Genomic DNA, 18,219 nt, shown 5'->3' on the forward strand with positions numbered 1-18,219 from the left:
GGATTTCTGAAGAGTAGCGCCTCCACCCTTGGCTTCAAATGGAGGTCCGATGGGCCTGTAGCCCAAAAAGTGTTGCATTTGGGGATTTTTGTTTTCAGCATTTATTTTCAATGAAATGAGCTGGAGCATGGGATTTCTAGCTCTAGCCACCTGATAGTGGTTTACATATGCTCCCAACTTTAGGTGTAGTTTGGAAATGAGTGCAATCAAGAAAGTATGTTCCATCCTAAATCCCTGACAGACCAATCACCACAGACATACATTTGATGGGTGCTCTTTTTATGTGTAAAACAGGCTATACTAAGGACCCTTAAAATAATGTTTTTCTTTTGATTTGAACCAGATTTACACAATCACTTAAGCCTTCAGCTCTCTTCACTCAAATTAATTGAGGCCTACGTCGGCAATGCCCTCTATAAACTCCAGCCTATGTTTTTATTTATGGGATTATTTGGAAGTGAACGGACTCTACGCACTCAACCCACATTTTTATAAAACGCACGTAAACAAAAAGACAGCGGTACTTATAGCTAATTCTATCTACACACTTCCCACTCTGTTTTCCCGCAAGTGAAAAAAAGTGTCCCTCTCACTCCTCCTCCTCACTAGAGGAGAAAGCAGGAGTGAAGCTGCGGCAGTCCTTTTTGGCGGCCTCCTCCAGGTCCTGTCCCCTGCAGTCACCATGCCAACCTATGTGAGGAGGAGTCTTAGCTGCGGGCCCAAAGAGACTTGATGAGGTCCTGTGATAATTAGCACCTCATTATGGAGCCCAGTGAATAGGCCAGCGGGCTCCAGGAGCCACAAGGGACAGAACAATGGAAAAAAACACACACACACAAGACAGAGGCTCACATCAAAGGGAAGCGCCCACCTTTTAGACCACGTAATAAAGAGGAGAAGGAAGATTGGGGAGGAAAATATTGCTCTCGATTCATACCTAAAAATATAGCTCATAATCCCAGTTTTTAAGCTTCCACGTGTGGGTGGTTGGGTGTATGTGTGTGTGTGCTTGTGTGTTAGGATCTCTGCGTCACTCCAATCTGAATTTTCCCCCCTCCGGAGGCCTTAGTTGCTCCTCAAATGCATGAAACATAGTCAGTCCTCCCACTCTCTCTCACACACACACACACTCAGAGACAGAGAGAGACTTATGCATAAGCAAGTCACCATTTCAGTGTTGAACTTCAGTGAGAACCAGAGCCAGAGGGACCCCGGTTAAGCAACATGTCCATCATCAGCATTCCTGTTCCTGTGTCTCACTATGTGTCTGTATCTCTGCTTGGCAGGCAGGCGCTAATCACACAGACATTACCATGCACATGCTGAGCCAGGTGAACCGTATTGCACTGCATCTGAGTTTAACCACGCACTGGGCTTCATTTCGGGTGTATTGTGTCAAACACTGAACATCCTTTAAATACTAATACATTGCTACTGTTTCACAAACTTAAACTTAAAAAACAAACAAACAGTAGTCTTGGCATATTGCAAAAGCAAAGCCCATAAAGTAAGCACTAAATCTGTTCTTCCCTCTTAACTGTGCAGTGTTTCCTGTACCTCTGACTGCCACACAAACCCCCAAAAGCAGAATATTTTCACACCTATGATTAACAGTTGTCAAGCGGTTCTTTTCATCAGGCGCTTTTCCCGTTTCACTCAAACACACCTTTCGTGATTGTGCCCAGCGAGCTTAATGTTAACTTCATCAGTCCACTCCACTTCTTTTTCTAAATGAGTCTGGCTTAATCAGCTGTTGCTTTGCAGATGTCAGATTGTTGACGAGGTCGCAGGGATTGTTGATGATTCATCCATATATAGAATGTGTTTGTCCTATAAAGTTGCAATGTTTAACAGAGCACCACTCAACACTTCCTGGAGACTTTTTTCAGTGATATGTGGGGGCACGGGGGGGGGGGTCCTTTCAAATGCCTTTTTCCTCCTTCCTTGTCCATGACATCTCAGGAAGAGGACATTGCGAGCTACATTTTATTTGCTTAGCCTAATTTTCAGCTGCTCGGTGAGTTGTCATGGTAAGTAAGTGATATCACAAGGTTTTAATTTACACTTTACCATTAGGTCCGGAAATGTTTGGACAGTGAGAAAATTGCGATTTTGTCTCTCTGTTCCAGCACAGTAGAATTTAAACGAATCAGTCAAGTGCACTTTCATCTTTAATTTGAGGTGCTGAAAAAAAGAATGTGTCATTGACTACTGAAGTATTTTTATTAAACAGGTTGAATTAAAAAAAACAAAAAGGTCCCAAGGAGAGCAGGAACATTAGAAGTAGCCTAATTAACAGTTTTTGGTTCTGGGAAAAAAAAACAGAAAATGCTTTGGTTGGTTTGACAGGATTAAAAGCCCCAGTCTGCTGAACAATGGTGGATAATCACAGATTTCTTTCTGTAGCAAAGAAAATCTCTCTCAGACCATCTAGCCAAGCAAAGAGCACTTACACTTTCACAAAAAAATAAGAGTCACATTAGACTTCATCAAAAAAAATAATACTTTGATGATCATTCACTGTGATGATGTGGCAGGAGACAAAATCATCTGGATGACTTCCACAGAGCTTCATGTTCATTCAAAGTTAAGTGAATAAACAAAATCTGGTTGGAAAGAATATTTCAGAGGTATTGTAGCTTTACAGTGATGTGATTTTCTATCGGGCCTGATTGATATCGCTGTAATGTGCTCATTCATTAAACTGAAGGCATCTATGATCATCAGCCCCATGGGTGCTAAAATCCACACGGATGGGAGTCACACCGCTCATTTATGGAGAAGCATCTCAAATGGCCTCCACAGTCAGCAGATCCCAATCCAATAGACCATCATTGGGATGTGGTGGAACAGGAGATTTGGATGCAGGAATAACGGCATCAGTTGTGTGATGCTGTGATTACAATATGAACCACAATCTCTGAGGAATGTTTCCAAAGAATTAACCCAAAAGAAGGGACAACCTGGCGCTAGCCCAGTGTACCTAATAAAGTGTGATTGTACAGGGTAAACTGTAAATTTCAGAACAGGGCACTACTTCTCCACACTGGTTTGAATATTACTGTTTCAATGAATCTTTGTAGTTTATATATTTGTTTGAAGTGATGGCTTTTTTCTTTCTTTTTCTTTTTGACTGAATCTATCATTTAGATTAAAGAAAAAAGAATAAACGTGTATAGTACTGCCATGCAGACTGTGTAATGCTCTGCCCCGTTCTTGCCTACGTTCATGTCAAAAGTGCAGCACTACCACCCCCTAGTGGTGATGAAGGAGATAGTGTTTAGTAGAAGAGCCATGCAAATACTTGGACTGCTTGAATTAGGTTTATTTATCCCATAAGAAAATAAGATAATGAGAAATAAAAATCAGTATTATTAACAAGGACTACACTGATACTTTTCCGCTGATATAAATATCTTACTCAGATGGCGTTTTACCGAACTTTGTTGTTTTATAACAGCAGTCCACATTTACAGAATGACACCAAATACAACAAAAATATCACAGTCACTCAACACCAATTCCATCAACAAGTTGATTTAAAAAGGTTTAATTTAACAGAAATGGTTAGACGAAGGCACATGATGCATAATAATACAACTGATTGATCAGATAGTGCACCAGAGATGAAAACAGCATGTAAACCAGATTTGAGTTCTGCTTGTAAAACTTCCTTTAAACATGTCAAAACGGGAACAAACAAACAAACAAAACAAAACAAAAAATCATACAGTCAATAAAACAGAAAGATGACGACAAATATAAATGCAAAGCTGATTATTGTGGCAGACAGACATTAAAAGTGGTCCACGGCTTTATGTGGAATTCTTGTAGGCAACGTTTACAAGACAAAATGAAATAACACAACTGTAAGTCCAAGAGAAAAAAATATATAGGCTTGTAGTTTTTCACTGAGAGCTTTTCGCCTGCATCCTCTCTGCTGCGAGTAGTGAAGGCTTTTTTTGTTGTTTTTTTGCTCTTTTAAGAAGGGAATTGCATTTTTCCTCAGAAAAAGGCATTGTATCACAGTATACCCCATCATCTCTCTGTCACATTATTAGTAAAAGTCCAACATGAAAGTGGAAGTAGGGAAAACAAAAAGCCTAAGACATTATTTACTGTATATACAGTGAACCAAGTGAGCGGCTGTGCTGTGTGTCTATGCTAGAGAGCTGGTGTGTGCTGATATTACACTACTAGCATGCGCTAATGCAGATGGATTGATTTTTTTTTGCCCTTGAGAGAAGAGACAGCTGGTCTTGTCAGAGCTCAGCAGTGACTTCCGTGGTTATGGATCTCTCGTGCTAACATTAGTGTTGTTTTCCTTCCTTCCAGCTCCCTGTCACTGATGTAAAATCGCCCACTCCTAAAAGAGTAATTGTTAAAAACAAACTGTGCTCTTGGAAATCAAATATATTGCACTTTAGAACAAGGCCAGACAACGTTTTAAAAAAAAGTAAGAAGAAAGGGAATGCATAAAAATAGGATGTCCAGTGTCGCTAATTTTTGTCTGCAGATTCTCCAGTGAAACAATTACTTTCACAATTAGAAAAATATGGTCATTCATTCTCATGCAACCTGTTAATGTACCTTAAAACTAAGCCTGAGGACACTGAGGAACAGCTTTGCAAAGTCTACCTACCAGCAGCAAAACCTCTTAAAAACCATATAACAGTTTATGTTTTGTGTAAACGAAATGTCTGCTAGCACATATTTAGCAATCAGAATATCAAATAAATGCAAATATTCCTAAATATGGAAGCGTTCCTCTTCAGTGGAATTAGAAATTCATAGGCGTGGACAACAAGACACGACAACCGAGGTCTTGTTTGAGTTTTTGAGTGTAGTTTGATTTATGTTAAAGTCAAGCTGAAGACAAACGAGAAAGAATAATTGCACATCTTTATCTTATTTATGGATTATTTACCTAAAACAGTAACTCAATAATAAAACATCACTTTTCCTCCCCCCTCTTGACTATTGACTAGCAGAGTTTGCTGTTATGTAAATATAATTTGAATGTTATATGAAATAGTTAGTAACACACATTCAAGTTCTAGAGGAGAAAAAAATCAAAAGAGTTTTATTTCAGTCTGACTAAAAAAAGAGAGATCTGTGTAATTGCATGGCGACTACGTCTTCTGACGATTGTACAACCAATCCTCTCAGACCGTCCTCTCCTGACAACTTACAGCATCTGTGTTAATGATATTTTCAGTGTGTTTTCTTTCCTACTAAGCAGGCATCAATAACCTGTCTAAGGCATACTGTAAACGGTCCCAGTTCTTCCAAAATACAGTCAAAAAACAAATCCCCAGGCAGGTAGCTACCACATGATACCGGCTCCTCATCAGTGGAGCGGCAAACTTGGCAGCAGTGGAGACGCACACCAGGATGACGGTGATGATGGCCACCATGACGTTGATGCTCTTCCCCAGCAGGACTCGGGCGTCGTGGCTCTCGAGTTGGACCGTCTGCTGCTGCTGCTGCTGCTGGAGCTCCAGCTTGGACACGCGAGTCTGACACGACTCCAGGGCTTCCTGAGAAAGGTGGGGAGAGGGGTTTTTATGGGTCAGACCGTCTCTCAACTTGCTAAAGGGCATTTCGCTGACCTTTAAACACTCAATTACCCAAATTCCTCTAAAAGAATTCTTCTGCATCAGCAGAGAGAGGCCGCTTGGACAGATGACAATGGCCATGTGCTGAGATATTAGACACTTACAGGCATGGTGTATTTTTGCGATCCATCTTACGTGCTGCTTATGTGTGAAGCATCGCAACATAAGTAGATTCACCACCACTATTTACCTGTATGTCCCTGGCCCTTTCGTGAGCCTGGTAGGCCACCCTCTCCTCAATGCTGGCCAGCTCCTGCTTCAGATTTGCCATCTCATTCTGGTGAAGTTCTGTCAGGTCGTTCAGCTGGTCTTCCAAACGCTCATACCTGCCAGTCAACACAAGGGGATGGTTAATATTCATATCACTGCGGATTTTAAAGTGGTTAATGACACGTGGTATTAAGCTTATTGTTATCTCAAATTCTCTTAGAGTTATGCTTGTTTATTTTAGATGAACATTTTATATTGGTATGTCTGTTCTTATTATTGTTATTTAACAATAATGAAATGCCAAGTTGTGTAATCGTACCTGTATCTCTCATCCTGCAGTGATTGGCTGATAATGCCATACTCTCTCTCGAACTGTGCCTTTAACTCCTCTATATCCTCCTCCAGCTGATTCTGGGCATCTTTAATCTCCCTCACCTCCTCCAGGGTCAGGGCAAGTCTGCCCTGGTTGTCTTCCCCTGTTTGATCCCCCTTAGCTTGGCTCTGACACGGCCCTGCAGACGCTCCTGCCCCTGCTGGGTTTCCATTATTGTCTGAAACAGAAGCGCTGCCTGAGGAGCACTCGTCATCACTGGGATACTTGGGTTTGCCCACTATAGAGGTGCTGTTACTCAGTCCCTTCACTTCAGTGTCAGTGGACAGTGGAGAAGAAGAGTCCAGAGTGGTTTTGAGGTGGGCAATGTTATCAGCGCTGCCAAACTTGTTCCTGATGAGGTTGGCGAACTCTCTGGGCTTGCTGAAGAAGAAAGGAGGAGACAGCGAAACACCTGGTCCAATGGTTTTAATCTTGTCCATGGTCGGGTGTCGGCCACTGCTTGTCATGTCCCTCAGCTGTCTGGGTGACTCCCGGGGTATGGTGCTGTGTTTAACAGAGGAAGAGCGAGCGGGAGGGCTTTGATAGTTTTCACTGTCTTTTATCTTTCGATGGTACTGTTCCAGCTTCTTTTGCATCTGGGCAATGTTCTGAGCTGACTTCTGGTTCTTTTTCTCAAACACCTGCTTGATGCGCCCCACCTGCTGCTTGTCCGCACTGTCCATGAGCTTCAGATACTCAGCTAAATTCTCATCTCGTGTCGTTTGCTCGATCTTTATCTGTTCTGTGACTTTCAGTATCTTTTGCTGGAGGCTGTCCAAGCACGAGCGACTACGCTGGACCTCAAAGCCGAGAGCAGGATAGGGACTTCCATCACTGAGCTCCAGATCCAAATTATTCTCTGAAGAACCCCGGCGCATTGACAGCGGGAGGCCTATAAAACTGCTCTCTCTACTCCGGTCCTACAAAAGAAGAAAATCAAAAATTAAGCAAAAATATATGAAATTTGGTACAGTCAAGTATCAGTCAATACCACAGCGCTGCTATTAGAAACAAGCTACTTGTCATCTCACAGTACAATAAAGGATTTTTCCTTTCTCAGTTAAGAGACACTGGACTTGCACCACCTCCAAAATATATACACACATACATGCTTGTCACTAAAAGCAACCATCCAAAATTCAAAAAAGAAAAGTAAAACGCACATCGTACCACACACACAAGGCACATAATCTACGGACACTCATCGCACAAATCCACTGTTTTCAATTGCAGTAGGTATCCTATAACTGTTTCATGCTTTTAAATGTAGATGACAGCATTTTACTGTAATTTACAAGAGATATATTTTTCAGTGTAAATAATGTATTAAACTGGTGCATTTACAGGAAGGACCTTTTACTACCTTTTACTCTGCTTAATAAAAAAAAAACCCACAGCATTCTGGGAAAGTAAATATTTTATCAAGACTTCCAACTAAAAAAGTCTGAATTCAAAAAGTAAGGTTTTTATTTTACCCCTTTTTAAGATCAGGGCCTGTTTTCTAGTTTTGGCCCCAATTTTAAATTTGATCATATTATTTTATTCGACATAGAGCTGGGCGATAGAACGATAACGATATGTATCGCGATATAACTTTTACTGATAGAGAAATTAAGCTATCGCGATAGACCTCGCCGCTCTTGTCCTCAAAAAAAAAAAAAAAAAAAAGGTCAGCCAATCCAAACTAAGTAGCGCAGAGCCGAACCAATCACAGCCGCAGCGTCACGTCGCGTGACTTGTTACGTACAGCACAAGTGCCAAGCCGCACGTGTGTTTGTTTGGGAAGCAGCCAGCGGGTAATGGAGCCAGCGGGTAATGGAGGAAATGGGTGTGCCGACTAGAAAAATCAACCGAGCGTGACCGAAGAGAAAACAGATGACGGTTCCAACGCCGGAGAGATTGTCAAACGGAAGAGCCATAGAAGTTCCGTAGTGTGAAGGTATTTCGGCTATTTCAAGTCTGACAAAAAACAGAGTAGCGTGCACTGTAAATTGTGCCGAAAGCAAGTCTGGAAATACAATAAACTGGTGCATGCGTCACACTGTGCGCCACGTTATTGTTTCGGTGAAATGAATTTCTACAATACTGTTACTGTTAATTCTACTCTCTGCAGTGTTTAAATGCTTACATATACACACAGTTACTGTCCCTCCACACATACGACTCGGTTCTGCTTCTATGCCCCAGCTTTGTTTACTTTTTCCCACCGAGGCTTCTAGACTTCTGATTGGCCAACATTTAGGCACGGTTAAGAATCTAGCGCCACCTGCTGCTTTGGCATGTTCATAGCAGCGTTTTCCTTCATTTCTGCCTTTATGTGTGGACGGGATTCTTTTTTAAAACGAAAACGGAAAATCTCAGTTTTCAAAAATACCCGTGTACGTGTGGACGTAGCCTCAGTCTCTGACTGGAAGCGCTAATTCGTCATTCGGCTTTTGTCAGACTAAAGTAACTGTTAAAACTGTTTGAAAAGCTCAGCTATACAACAAGGAGAGATTGAGAATTTCCTTTTAGTTCTCAGTTTATTTGATATTGACAAAAGTTAGTCAGTTTTGTCTGTTCTTCTGTAAAACAAACTAAGATTTATTTTTAGAATTAATATTTTGTTTCTAAGTGGAATTGACAATTTAGTCTGTTTTGTTTGTTCTATTTTGAAACTTAAACGCTTTAGCGGCTGCCTTTTGTGTAGTTTGCAATATTTGCCTTTATTTATCTGAAAAAGTCTCATGTTCCTTAAGTACATCTACCCTGTTGAACTTATTATGGGAAATAAATATTTAAATAAAAACAAGCTGCTGATTATTTCACATTTTACTTGTGAGCAACGGCACATTTAAATCTTACAAATATAGTTATTTGGCTTATATCGTGATAGATATCGTTATCGCCTGAAATGAAAAAAACATATCGTGATATGAAAAAATCTCATATCGCCCAGCTCTAATTCGACAATAAAATTACATGTACACTTCCTGGGTACGAGTCTTTAATACAGAGGGTCTTTATCATTAACACAGAGACACAGCTATGCTAAACAACCTAAAAGTAGGTCAGCATTTTTAACTAAGCATTACAATCTACAGCTGCAGCTGTAAAGTAAAAGCACATGTGACCAACTGCTCATACTATGAATCCGATGTTTTCAGGTGCTCATTTGCTTCAAATTACTAGCTTAAATAATTGGGGTAAACATCATTATTTTCTTAGATACATACAAGAAAATACAACATTTCCACATAGTAATCTCTGGCTCGAGCACTATTCAGCATTTCACACTGTGAGGCCATCTGGGTGTGTCTATAATGCTCTTATTTGGAAAATCTGTTACATTTTAAGAGCCAGAATTTAATCCTGTTTGTTTATAATATAGATTAAAAAAACAGTTGACAAAATTCATACAACTACTCTTAGTATGTGTGAAAGAAGTGGAGCATGTACATCTAATGTAGGTCAGTGATAATGTCACACAAAGGCGCAAGGCAGCACAAAATCCCTATTCCAGACAATGTACCCTAGTTTTACAGTTAATAACCGTTTTTTGTGATTAAAGCTGAACGTTATGCTCACTTTTTGTACTCTGTTGTAGGTTTGAGGAAGTAAGCATAATATATACAGGCTGAGTAAGCAAGATTGCATTTACTAGGGAACTAGAAGACATCCCGTTATGAGGAAACTGTAGGAAAGCAGAGAAGCAAAAATGTAATCATGCTTCTAAGCTGCACTTTAAAGAGCAGAAGTGTCGCTTAAAGTGTAAAAAAAAAACTGCAGCCCATCGGTGGCTCAACAAACCATTTCGTCTTGCAAGCTGATCACAGTGCAACACCCCTGTAGTGAAAGAGGGTGTAAGCTATTAAAGCCTTACACTAAGTGTTGTACAATAAGCACTATAGGCGGCACAAAACTGCACTAATCCTTAACAAATGTAACACCGCTAGTTAGTAAATAAACAGCTAACTCAAGCAGGCTCAATCTTGCTTAGCATTTCAGCATCGCCACGTAATGGTCACTTATTGCAAGCTAAGTATCTTGACATCAGCAAATGCACCCACAGTTAACCACATAATGAAACTTCTCAACACATGACTCCCACGTGAACCTCGAGAGAAGGTTTACAGGATGATGTATGAGTACATGCCTGGTGAACACACTGAAAAACACTGCTCAGACTAAAACAAAAACACAGTCAGCGGGACCATCTTTCTGAATTCAGCTTAATTCAAGGTATCCAATTACACAGGTGAATAGGATTTACCTGCTGTTGGCTCTATGATGTCACACCAAACTAGCCACACTTGTTTAATAATGTGAAGGCAAGAATCTAATGACATGATTATTACTGCAGCGCACTGTGTTTGTACCACAGTGAACAAGCACAAACAGCTTCACGTATATTTGTAGCCATGCTTGTGGTCACGTTGATGCAGACTGTAATCAGTCTGCAGCCACTGAATGACATGCTGCATGATTTAGCACACATAACTATGGCTCCAGGAATATATATCTACTGGTGTTGTAATGCCATCATCAGGCAACAAGGCAATTTTCCCCAATATTTAACCTAACTATCAACGCAACTAATAGCATGTTCAGTGCCTTGTTCTTAAAGGGAACTTCTGGCAGCAACTTTAGAAGTCCAAAAATAAAAATTATTTCCACACCAGGAAAAAAGACTTTTAATCAACTACCAGTTAATTAATCAAGCATTGATAATATGCAATCAAACATACAAAGTGAGGTCACGCTGCTGTTTTATTCATTGCTATTCATTCAAGGTATCCTATTACACAAGTAAATTCAGTTTACTTCCTGTAAACAGAGTATGAGGTCAGGTAAAGGAGGTAAATTCCATTTACCTGCTGCTGGCACTATGACTTCACGCTCAACTAGTCAAACTTGTTTGATAGCCTGATAAGTTAGGGAAGAACTGATTATTACTAGAAGAACCTGTTGGTTACGTTGGTGCAGACTGCAATCCTCAGCAGCCACTGGATGAACTGTGACATAATTTATATATACATATCTGTGATCCCAGGAATATGTATAATATGTATCGTGACTTTGTAATGCCATCATCGGGTCAAAAAGTCAACAATGCCACTAATGGCATGGTTAGTGACATGTTCCTCAAACGTGTTCTGTTCGGTCTCTGCTTTCAAAGTCCAAAAAGTTACTTCCACCCCAGAAACAAGTATACTTTAATCAACAATCAGCAAACTAATCATGTTTTAATAATACACAAACAAAAACTTAAAAGCTAAAGTTAAACTGTTGTTTTATTTATTATAATATAAGATTCAAGCTAGCCATGTTAGTTTCAGACCATTTCACCCATCCTGGATGCTCCCCTTGAACTGAGCCCTCTAAGAAGGACACCACTGGGATAACATGGTCAGCTCAAAAAACAAAACAAAACATGGTGGCAAACTGTGATGGCTGAGCTGACAGATCCATTACTTCCTCTAGGAATGAAGAGGACAAACTAACTCCACAGCATCCATCTATTAGAGAATCACTGATTTAGTGCAAATCAGCAAATGTTGGAATGCTAACAGGCTCAGCTAAGATTGTGAAAACAGTAACAATTACACTTGTTAAACATTATGAGCCTGTTGCAAAGGCAAAATCAGCATTAAGCTGCCATCATGGATTTAAACTAATGTCATTTATACACACACACACACACACACATATATAAATATATATATTTGTCTGTAATTACACAGTATATTCTTCATTATGTGTAGTGTGTAACTGGAGAACAGCACGCTTATTTCTACAAGCAAGCCAGGGTTTTTTTCAGCCTCTGTCCTCATCCTACTCTCACACTCTCTCTGGCATCTGTCCTTATTGAACACAGAAGTCTTTCTCTGCAGAGAAAAAAGCTTACTTTGTCATGTTCTACCTCTGCCCTGTCCAGGACTGAGCCACTGCATATGGAATCACTGGCCTGACGTAAAGCCAGACGAACCCTGCATCCAGTTGTGGTCTTGCCCCATCGGCTGTGAAGGCTCTAATTCTCCACCAAACAATAGGTTTCACATATAAACCGACCTTTTAGTCAAACCTGATTTCCATACAAAACAATGAGAAACTTAATGTTGCCTCGCTTAAGAGGAAGTGTAAAGTAAGCTGCTGTATTGCTCACTCAAATTACCAAATCTTTTCAGAGTTCATATGACAGTCACAAAGAACTGCCTGTTCCACCAGACAGCTTAGACTGCATGCTATTTCTGCAGTGCTTGAACAAAGCTAGCTCCTCAGGCGCTCTCCCACCACTAGCATTTACTTTGGAAATGTTCAATATTGTCCTCTGCACCATTAGGGGCTAAACACTGAGCACAGGGGTCTTACTCTGTTGCTTCAATGTGCTGAGATAACATAAATATGGAACAAGTGCAAAATAGATCAGATGGAAACCTGGCAACCACTGGTGAATCACTGCCGAGGCCTGCAGTAAGATTTATGTAAAGGGTATTGATAAAACTTCCACACTTGTACTGCACCTGAATTTCAAGCTTAAAAAGGATAAAACAAGGAACTTTGTGATATAAACACAAGTGTCTTTTAACTGGATGAGGCCATAATCGTGAGAGCGACCTAAATAACATAACCCAGACATTTTTTACATTCTGGAAACCATCTGCAAGTATGACAGCTGGCAATTTCCTCACACGAGATTGATGAAATTGTATCATTTCAATTTAATAAGCACATCTGCACCACCACTGCTGCTGCTACTTAAAATTTCGAACCACTCTGAATAACCGCAGGAGCAATCTGAAGGTCTCTGCGGATGAGTGGTCCTGCTAAATGAAGTAGGCTCACGCTGATGAAAATGTCCTCCCCAAATCTGCTGAGGAGCTGCCCTACTTTTCACTCACTTTCTCCAAAAACATTTGTGCAGCCAGAGACCGGTGAGATCCCGGTTACATTTTTGATCCCCTCTAATCGTGCCTTTAAAATATGTTTTATCACTACAAATGAGGTGTGTTCTCACCCTAAATAAAGTCTTCGAGATGCTGTCTTTTGAATTAGCAAGCCAGGCAATACACCCACTGGTGTTTTGACTCACAAATAGATTTTAGTGTGTCAGTAGAGCAGAAGAAGAAGAAAACAGAGAGCGGGAGACAAGGCAGAGAGAGAGAACTGTAACAGATATAAAAAGGACAGGAACAGAGGTTGCCCCCAAACAGAGCTCAGCAGCACACATCATCCCAATCATCATCATCATCTCCAACAGCAGGATCAGCAGGAGTCCTCCGTGCCCTCAGGGTGCCTCCTTCACAACTCAACCCTGCATGAGCCCCCTGTTCCCCCTCCCACGCTGTCCTACATAGCACACAGTCTGTCCAGCACCATGACCCATTTAATAAGCCCTGACCTCGCTTGACAGCATAACATAAAGATCCATCTGCATTAGCCTCAATCTTAACCCAACAAGGAAACGCTGTGTGTTGTTAGGCCTGAGAAAACCCACTCAAAACTTAGCTACAGTTCGAGGGCAAAGTCGCTGCAGATGCTGCTTATCTTGCACTGAAGTGTACTCTCTCTTGGATCAATGATCTAGTTAGTGATTCAATTTTTCATGCAAAGGCAGGCCTCGCACTCATCTGCCCACTGCACCACCACGAGAAACAGACTGAGCAGCAATTCAGCATTTAAGTTCTGAGGAAGAGCAAGGGTGAGAGCTCACAAATTATTTAGAACTGGGTGGATATGCAGGGGATGTTTACTAAATTCTGAGTAGTATGGATAAAATAAATATTGGTTTAGATTGATTGAACGTGCAGCTGATTTCTTTTCATCTTGCTGAACCCACTGCCCCTTTCAGTTTGAGTGAACATTATTATAACCACAGACATTTTCTTATGCAAACAGGAACACATTGTCCCCAATACCAGGAAGTAATGTTTGCTAGTACTCACAATCCCTTTTGCAATCTAGAGAAACCATCAGTTCACAGGGCCTGGTCATGCAAGTGCACAAGCACATTCAAATACAAGCACAGGTGTTTGCACCAGTTTGATGTAACTGGATCCAAATGACAAAACATTTGGTGTTTGGTGTGCTGTCACTGGCTCTTGGCACGCCCAAGTAAACACGCACAAACAAGGCAACGGAGCTGGCACACTTGAAGAGATGGAACAAAACCGTCCCTTCAGCCGAGAACAGAATCACAGAGGGGAAGAAGCCCTCGATGCTTATTGGTATTCCCTCCAGCTGATCCTCATGGATACAGACGCTCTCCCACTCAGGGCTCACACAGGGAAACAGGAAGAAAACCAGCGATATGGAGCGTGAGAGGGACAAGGAGCACATCTTTCATTTTAAAGAAACCTGACCCGGCGTCTCCCCCCTCCGCCCTCTCCTCTCATCTGCATCCCACAGCTGCATATGTGGTCAAACTTTGATTGCTTTCTTTACTGAGGGGCCAAACTGTGCACCTTATTGGACTAAAAGGAATGGGGAAACTTGCAACAGAGTCTAAAGTCTTAAATTCCCTGAATGAATGATCCCCAGGGGGTCAGGGGAATTAATTGCTTAAGACATATTCACTATTATCTTAGAAGACAAGCTGCTCCAGGACTAAATCAATAGTCCATTAACACTTACTAGTGCCTGCTTGCCTCCAGTGACTGAGAGAGTATTGAGCGGGATTCAATTAAGATAAATACGCAACTATATTCAAGTGACCAAAACCGTTGATGTAACGAGGCTGGCGAGGACTCGAACACTTCAAAAGATATTTTCGGCTGCTCCCTTATTCGCGAGGTGTCACGGCAGGTAGCTCTGCATGTTTGGTTTGGCAGATTTTTTTTTTTTATAACACTGGTGCTCTTCCTGAAACAACACTAAAAGGATTCGTGTCTCCTCCCGGCATCGAACAGGAGATCTTTCAGTAAAGCACTACATCACAGAGCCACTGAGGACTGAAGCACTTCTTTAGCCTTAAAAAGAAACACACAGGACCTACTTTAAAAACTTTTATTTAAGGACTCTGGCATACAATGCACAACATGTAAATATTATGCCGACGTGAAGGTCAATGTGCACCTTTTGCACGATAACACGCATGCGAGAATAGCATTACAGGTAAAGGGCACAGTTCACATATGGAGAGCTGGGTCACGGAGAAATGCCACAATCTCAGCAGAGCCACCACTCAGTAAGGGTTAAAGGCAGTCTCTGGAAGCCAGCCACGAAAAGCCAAGTTGCATCATTTTTGGCCTCTAACCCACTATATCTGCTGCACAATGGCTTTTTGAGAAACAAAACTGGAATGCCATTTACGGGCAACAAAATGAGGAAAAGCAAAACTACACAGCACAGCATTAATAAACCAGCTAACAGTCAGATGAGCTGATCCACTTTACTGTGTTAGCGATTATAACAAAACTGGTCTGACTGCTTATATAAGAATCTGGCTATAAAGTTATTCCGCATGATTCTTTCAAGCTGTACTCCAGGGGAGAAGTGATCGATTTCAATTACTTATACTCTTAATTCAGTTTAAATTCAGTCTATTAACAGGAACCTAAAAAAAAGGGGGAAAAAACCCGTAATAGCACTTTTTAGTGACTGGGTGTCAGATGTAAAGGTTCATACTGAAAATGAGAAACAGTTTGCTGCTTCATGCCACTTTACTGAAGCAGCGAAAGAATCACACGTTTTATGTGTTAAAGTTTCTGGCTTTTAACAGATAACAGATCTGCCCCAGCCATTAGGGGACTTCTGACTCCTCGTGTGGTTTTCCCCCTAACCACCCAGTTTTAGTTAGCTACTTTTGTCAAGTTTCTTTCAGCTAAAAGACTTGTCATGGGACTTGAGTTAAGTGCCATTCTGATACTGTGTACTCTTAAGATTTTGAGGATATAAGCATATAAATAAAAACTTTCTTTTTTCCTTACTTTCATGAAATTGTAATATGAGTCATCAGGAGATTTTGTGATATAATCCTCCTTACCCTTCATCTACATCTGAAATCCTAACTTATGTGGTCGCTGACCACAAAGAGAACTCAACTGCGCTATCAAAAGAATATATTATGGTATAGTTTCCTTTAAATATCTGCTGTTATCGCTTTAATATAGATGAGCTGGGATCCTCATATGGTTGTGAAATAGTAAATAAATCCAATCAGAATAGGTTGCTCTGAACAAGCAAATATTTGATACAGTGTTTGCGTGATTAAGGTTTGTATTTGAACAACACCATAGCTGTTTTTACAAAGACCGATTCAGCAAAAATATTCCCTGGTGGAAAAAGTCAGTAAGCAAGCCGTTCGCCTGAGAAACTTGTATTGTCCCCTGTAGAGGAACCGACTTCTTGTAGGTACTTTGCATAGTTTCTTATCAGTCTCTGACACCAGCTTCCTGGGAAAATTAGCAGTGAGTGCGCATATTACATGTTAAATATTCAGTACTTTAGATTTTTTCTTTAAAGTGAACATCTTTCCAAGAAAGAATTGATGATCTTTCAAATTTACGAGCAATCATCATGACAGACTTGCAAAGGGAACAGCAGGCACTGATTCTAATTGATTTGAAAGTCGAATAAATGCGGGGAGCGTATTTACCTTTTCTGTGTGACTGACCTGCTTTTTATTTGCTTAAATTGGGAGAAATCACTAGAAAATATTGATTTTATGTATCACTTGATTGAGTATATCTCTTTGATTGTTTAAAAGACAATAAGCTGTTTACGTGTCCAAATATGTTTGTTTTTTGTTTTTAAGTTAACCCTTTCCGTGGGTTCTACTTACTACTTTTTCACAGCTGTGCATGACAGTAAGGTGGGGATGGATGAGAGTTTATGTTTTTTTACCCTTTAAAAACAAGGTTATGAACTGAGTCACTGAGCACAAACACAGAAGCACCTGTAAGACGCAGCGCAGTACAGTAGCTTATAACAAACACACTACCTAAGCTATTAAGTTTCCGCTCAGACTATTAGTTCTGCTGATAGCAAAACTGATAACCCAGCCAATATTCTTGGAAACAATGGGGGAAAATGGCCAGCTCATAATTTACTTTCCAACAATACGTTTCATAAACTTGTTCGCAACTTAAAGCTGGTCCTCATACCAGCTGGCCTTACTGAACATTTACCCAATATTGGCCTAGGCTGACTCACATATCGGGCAGACTCCACACCTGTGAGCAACACAGCAGGATCACAAACCATAGCCTCGAAAATGAACAAATGCATGGAATATGTATTAAGGAGTCACGTGTTTGTTTGGTTTAATGTTTGCATGCTTCCACTAAACTTACCACCCTTGTGTTTAGAAACCATATTTAGGAGTGGTGGGCGTGTGTCTCTAAGAATCAATAAAACTTTTCAGATTATTATTAAACCATAGGATCAACCGCTTTCGGTAGCCCGGAGTTCACAGCCTCGGAGTCCCTTCACATCCCCATGAAGACATGCCCTTTTCTACGGTATCTGTATGAGAGCGGCTCACTGAAAGCTCTTTGTTCGGGGAAACACGCAGCTTTAAAAGCGGCGCAGCTGTCGGTTTCACATGACGTGGAGCTCGAGAGGCAACAATGCATCGCCGGTACAGTACGGGTCCTGCCGTTCATCACACAACAATGCTGCAAAAACAGTCATTCACACACTCACCATCCGGCTGCTGCTGCTGGTGCTGCTGCTGAGGTATTTCTCGACTTCGGACAAACTTCGCACGGACACGTTTGCGCTGGGCATAATAACCTCCAGTTAGTGGCCAGTTAGGAGCTGGTGGGTCGTCACTTCGGTGTCAGGACTAGTTTACAACTGTCGCCTAAACTCGTATCCATGTTTAGCCCCCCTTTTTTGCTCTCTCTCTCACTCCCTTACTCACTCACTCACCCGTGCACTGGCTGCTCCCTTCAACAAAACTGCGCGTGAACCTAAACCCCGCCCACTCGTCTCTCTGAAGGGTGGCTCAGCTGAAAGAGGAGGGGTTAACTCTTTAAACACACGTACCTGCCTGCTGAAGATAACACAGCCTTGAAACTCTTTTTCTCTCTTTCT

General features: G+C 41.1%; 1 protein-coding gene across 1 annotated transcript; it reads right to left on the reverse strand.

Annotated features, from left to right (window-relative positions):
- Positions 1–3,534: 3,534 nt before the first annotated feature.
- LOC146665101 (transmembrane and coiled-coil domain protein 3-like) lies at positions 3,535–18,071 on the reverse strand. The gene is made up of 4 exons (XM_085412563.1): positions 17,827–18,071; positions 6,148–7,121; positions 5,809–5,944; positions 3,535–5,540 (listed from the first exon to the last, which is right to left on the reverse strand). The coding sequence occupies exons 1-4, from the start codon at positions 17,908–17,910 to the stop codon at positions 5,235–5,237; spliced, it is 1,500 nt and encodes a 499-aa protein (XP_085268689.1). The 5' UTR covers positions 17,911–18,071; the 3' UTR covers positions 3,535–5,234.
- Between the last annotated feature and the right edge of the window lie 148 nt (positions 18,072–18,219).

The sequence above is a fragment of the Rhamphochromis longiceps genome, linkage group LG7, assembly GCF_057381845.1.
Source record: "Rhamphochromis longiceps isolate RC_006_pf linkage group LG7, R_longiceps_female_GT1.1, whole genome shotgun sequence".
Lineage (NCBI taxonomy): Eukaryota > Metazoa > Chordata > Actinopteri > Cichliformes > Cichlidae > Rhamphochromis > Rhamphochromis longiceps.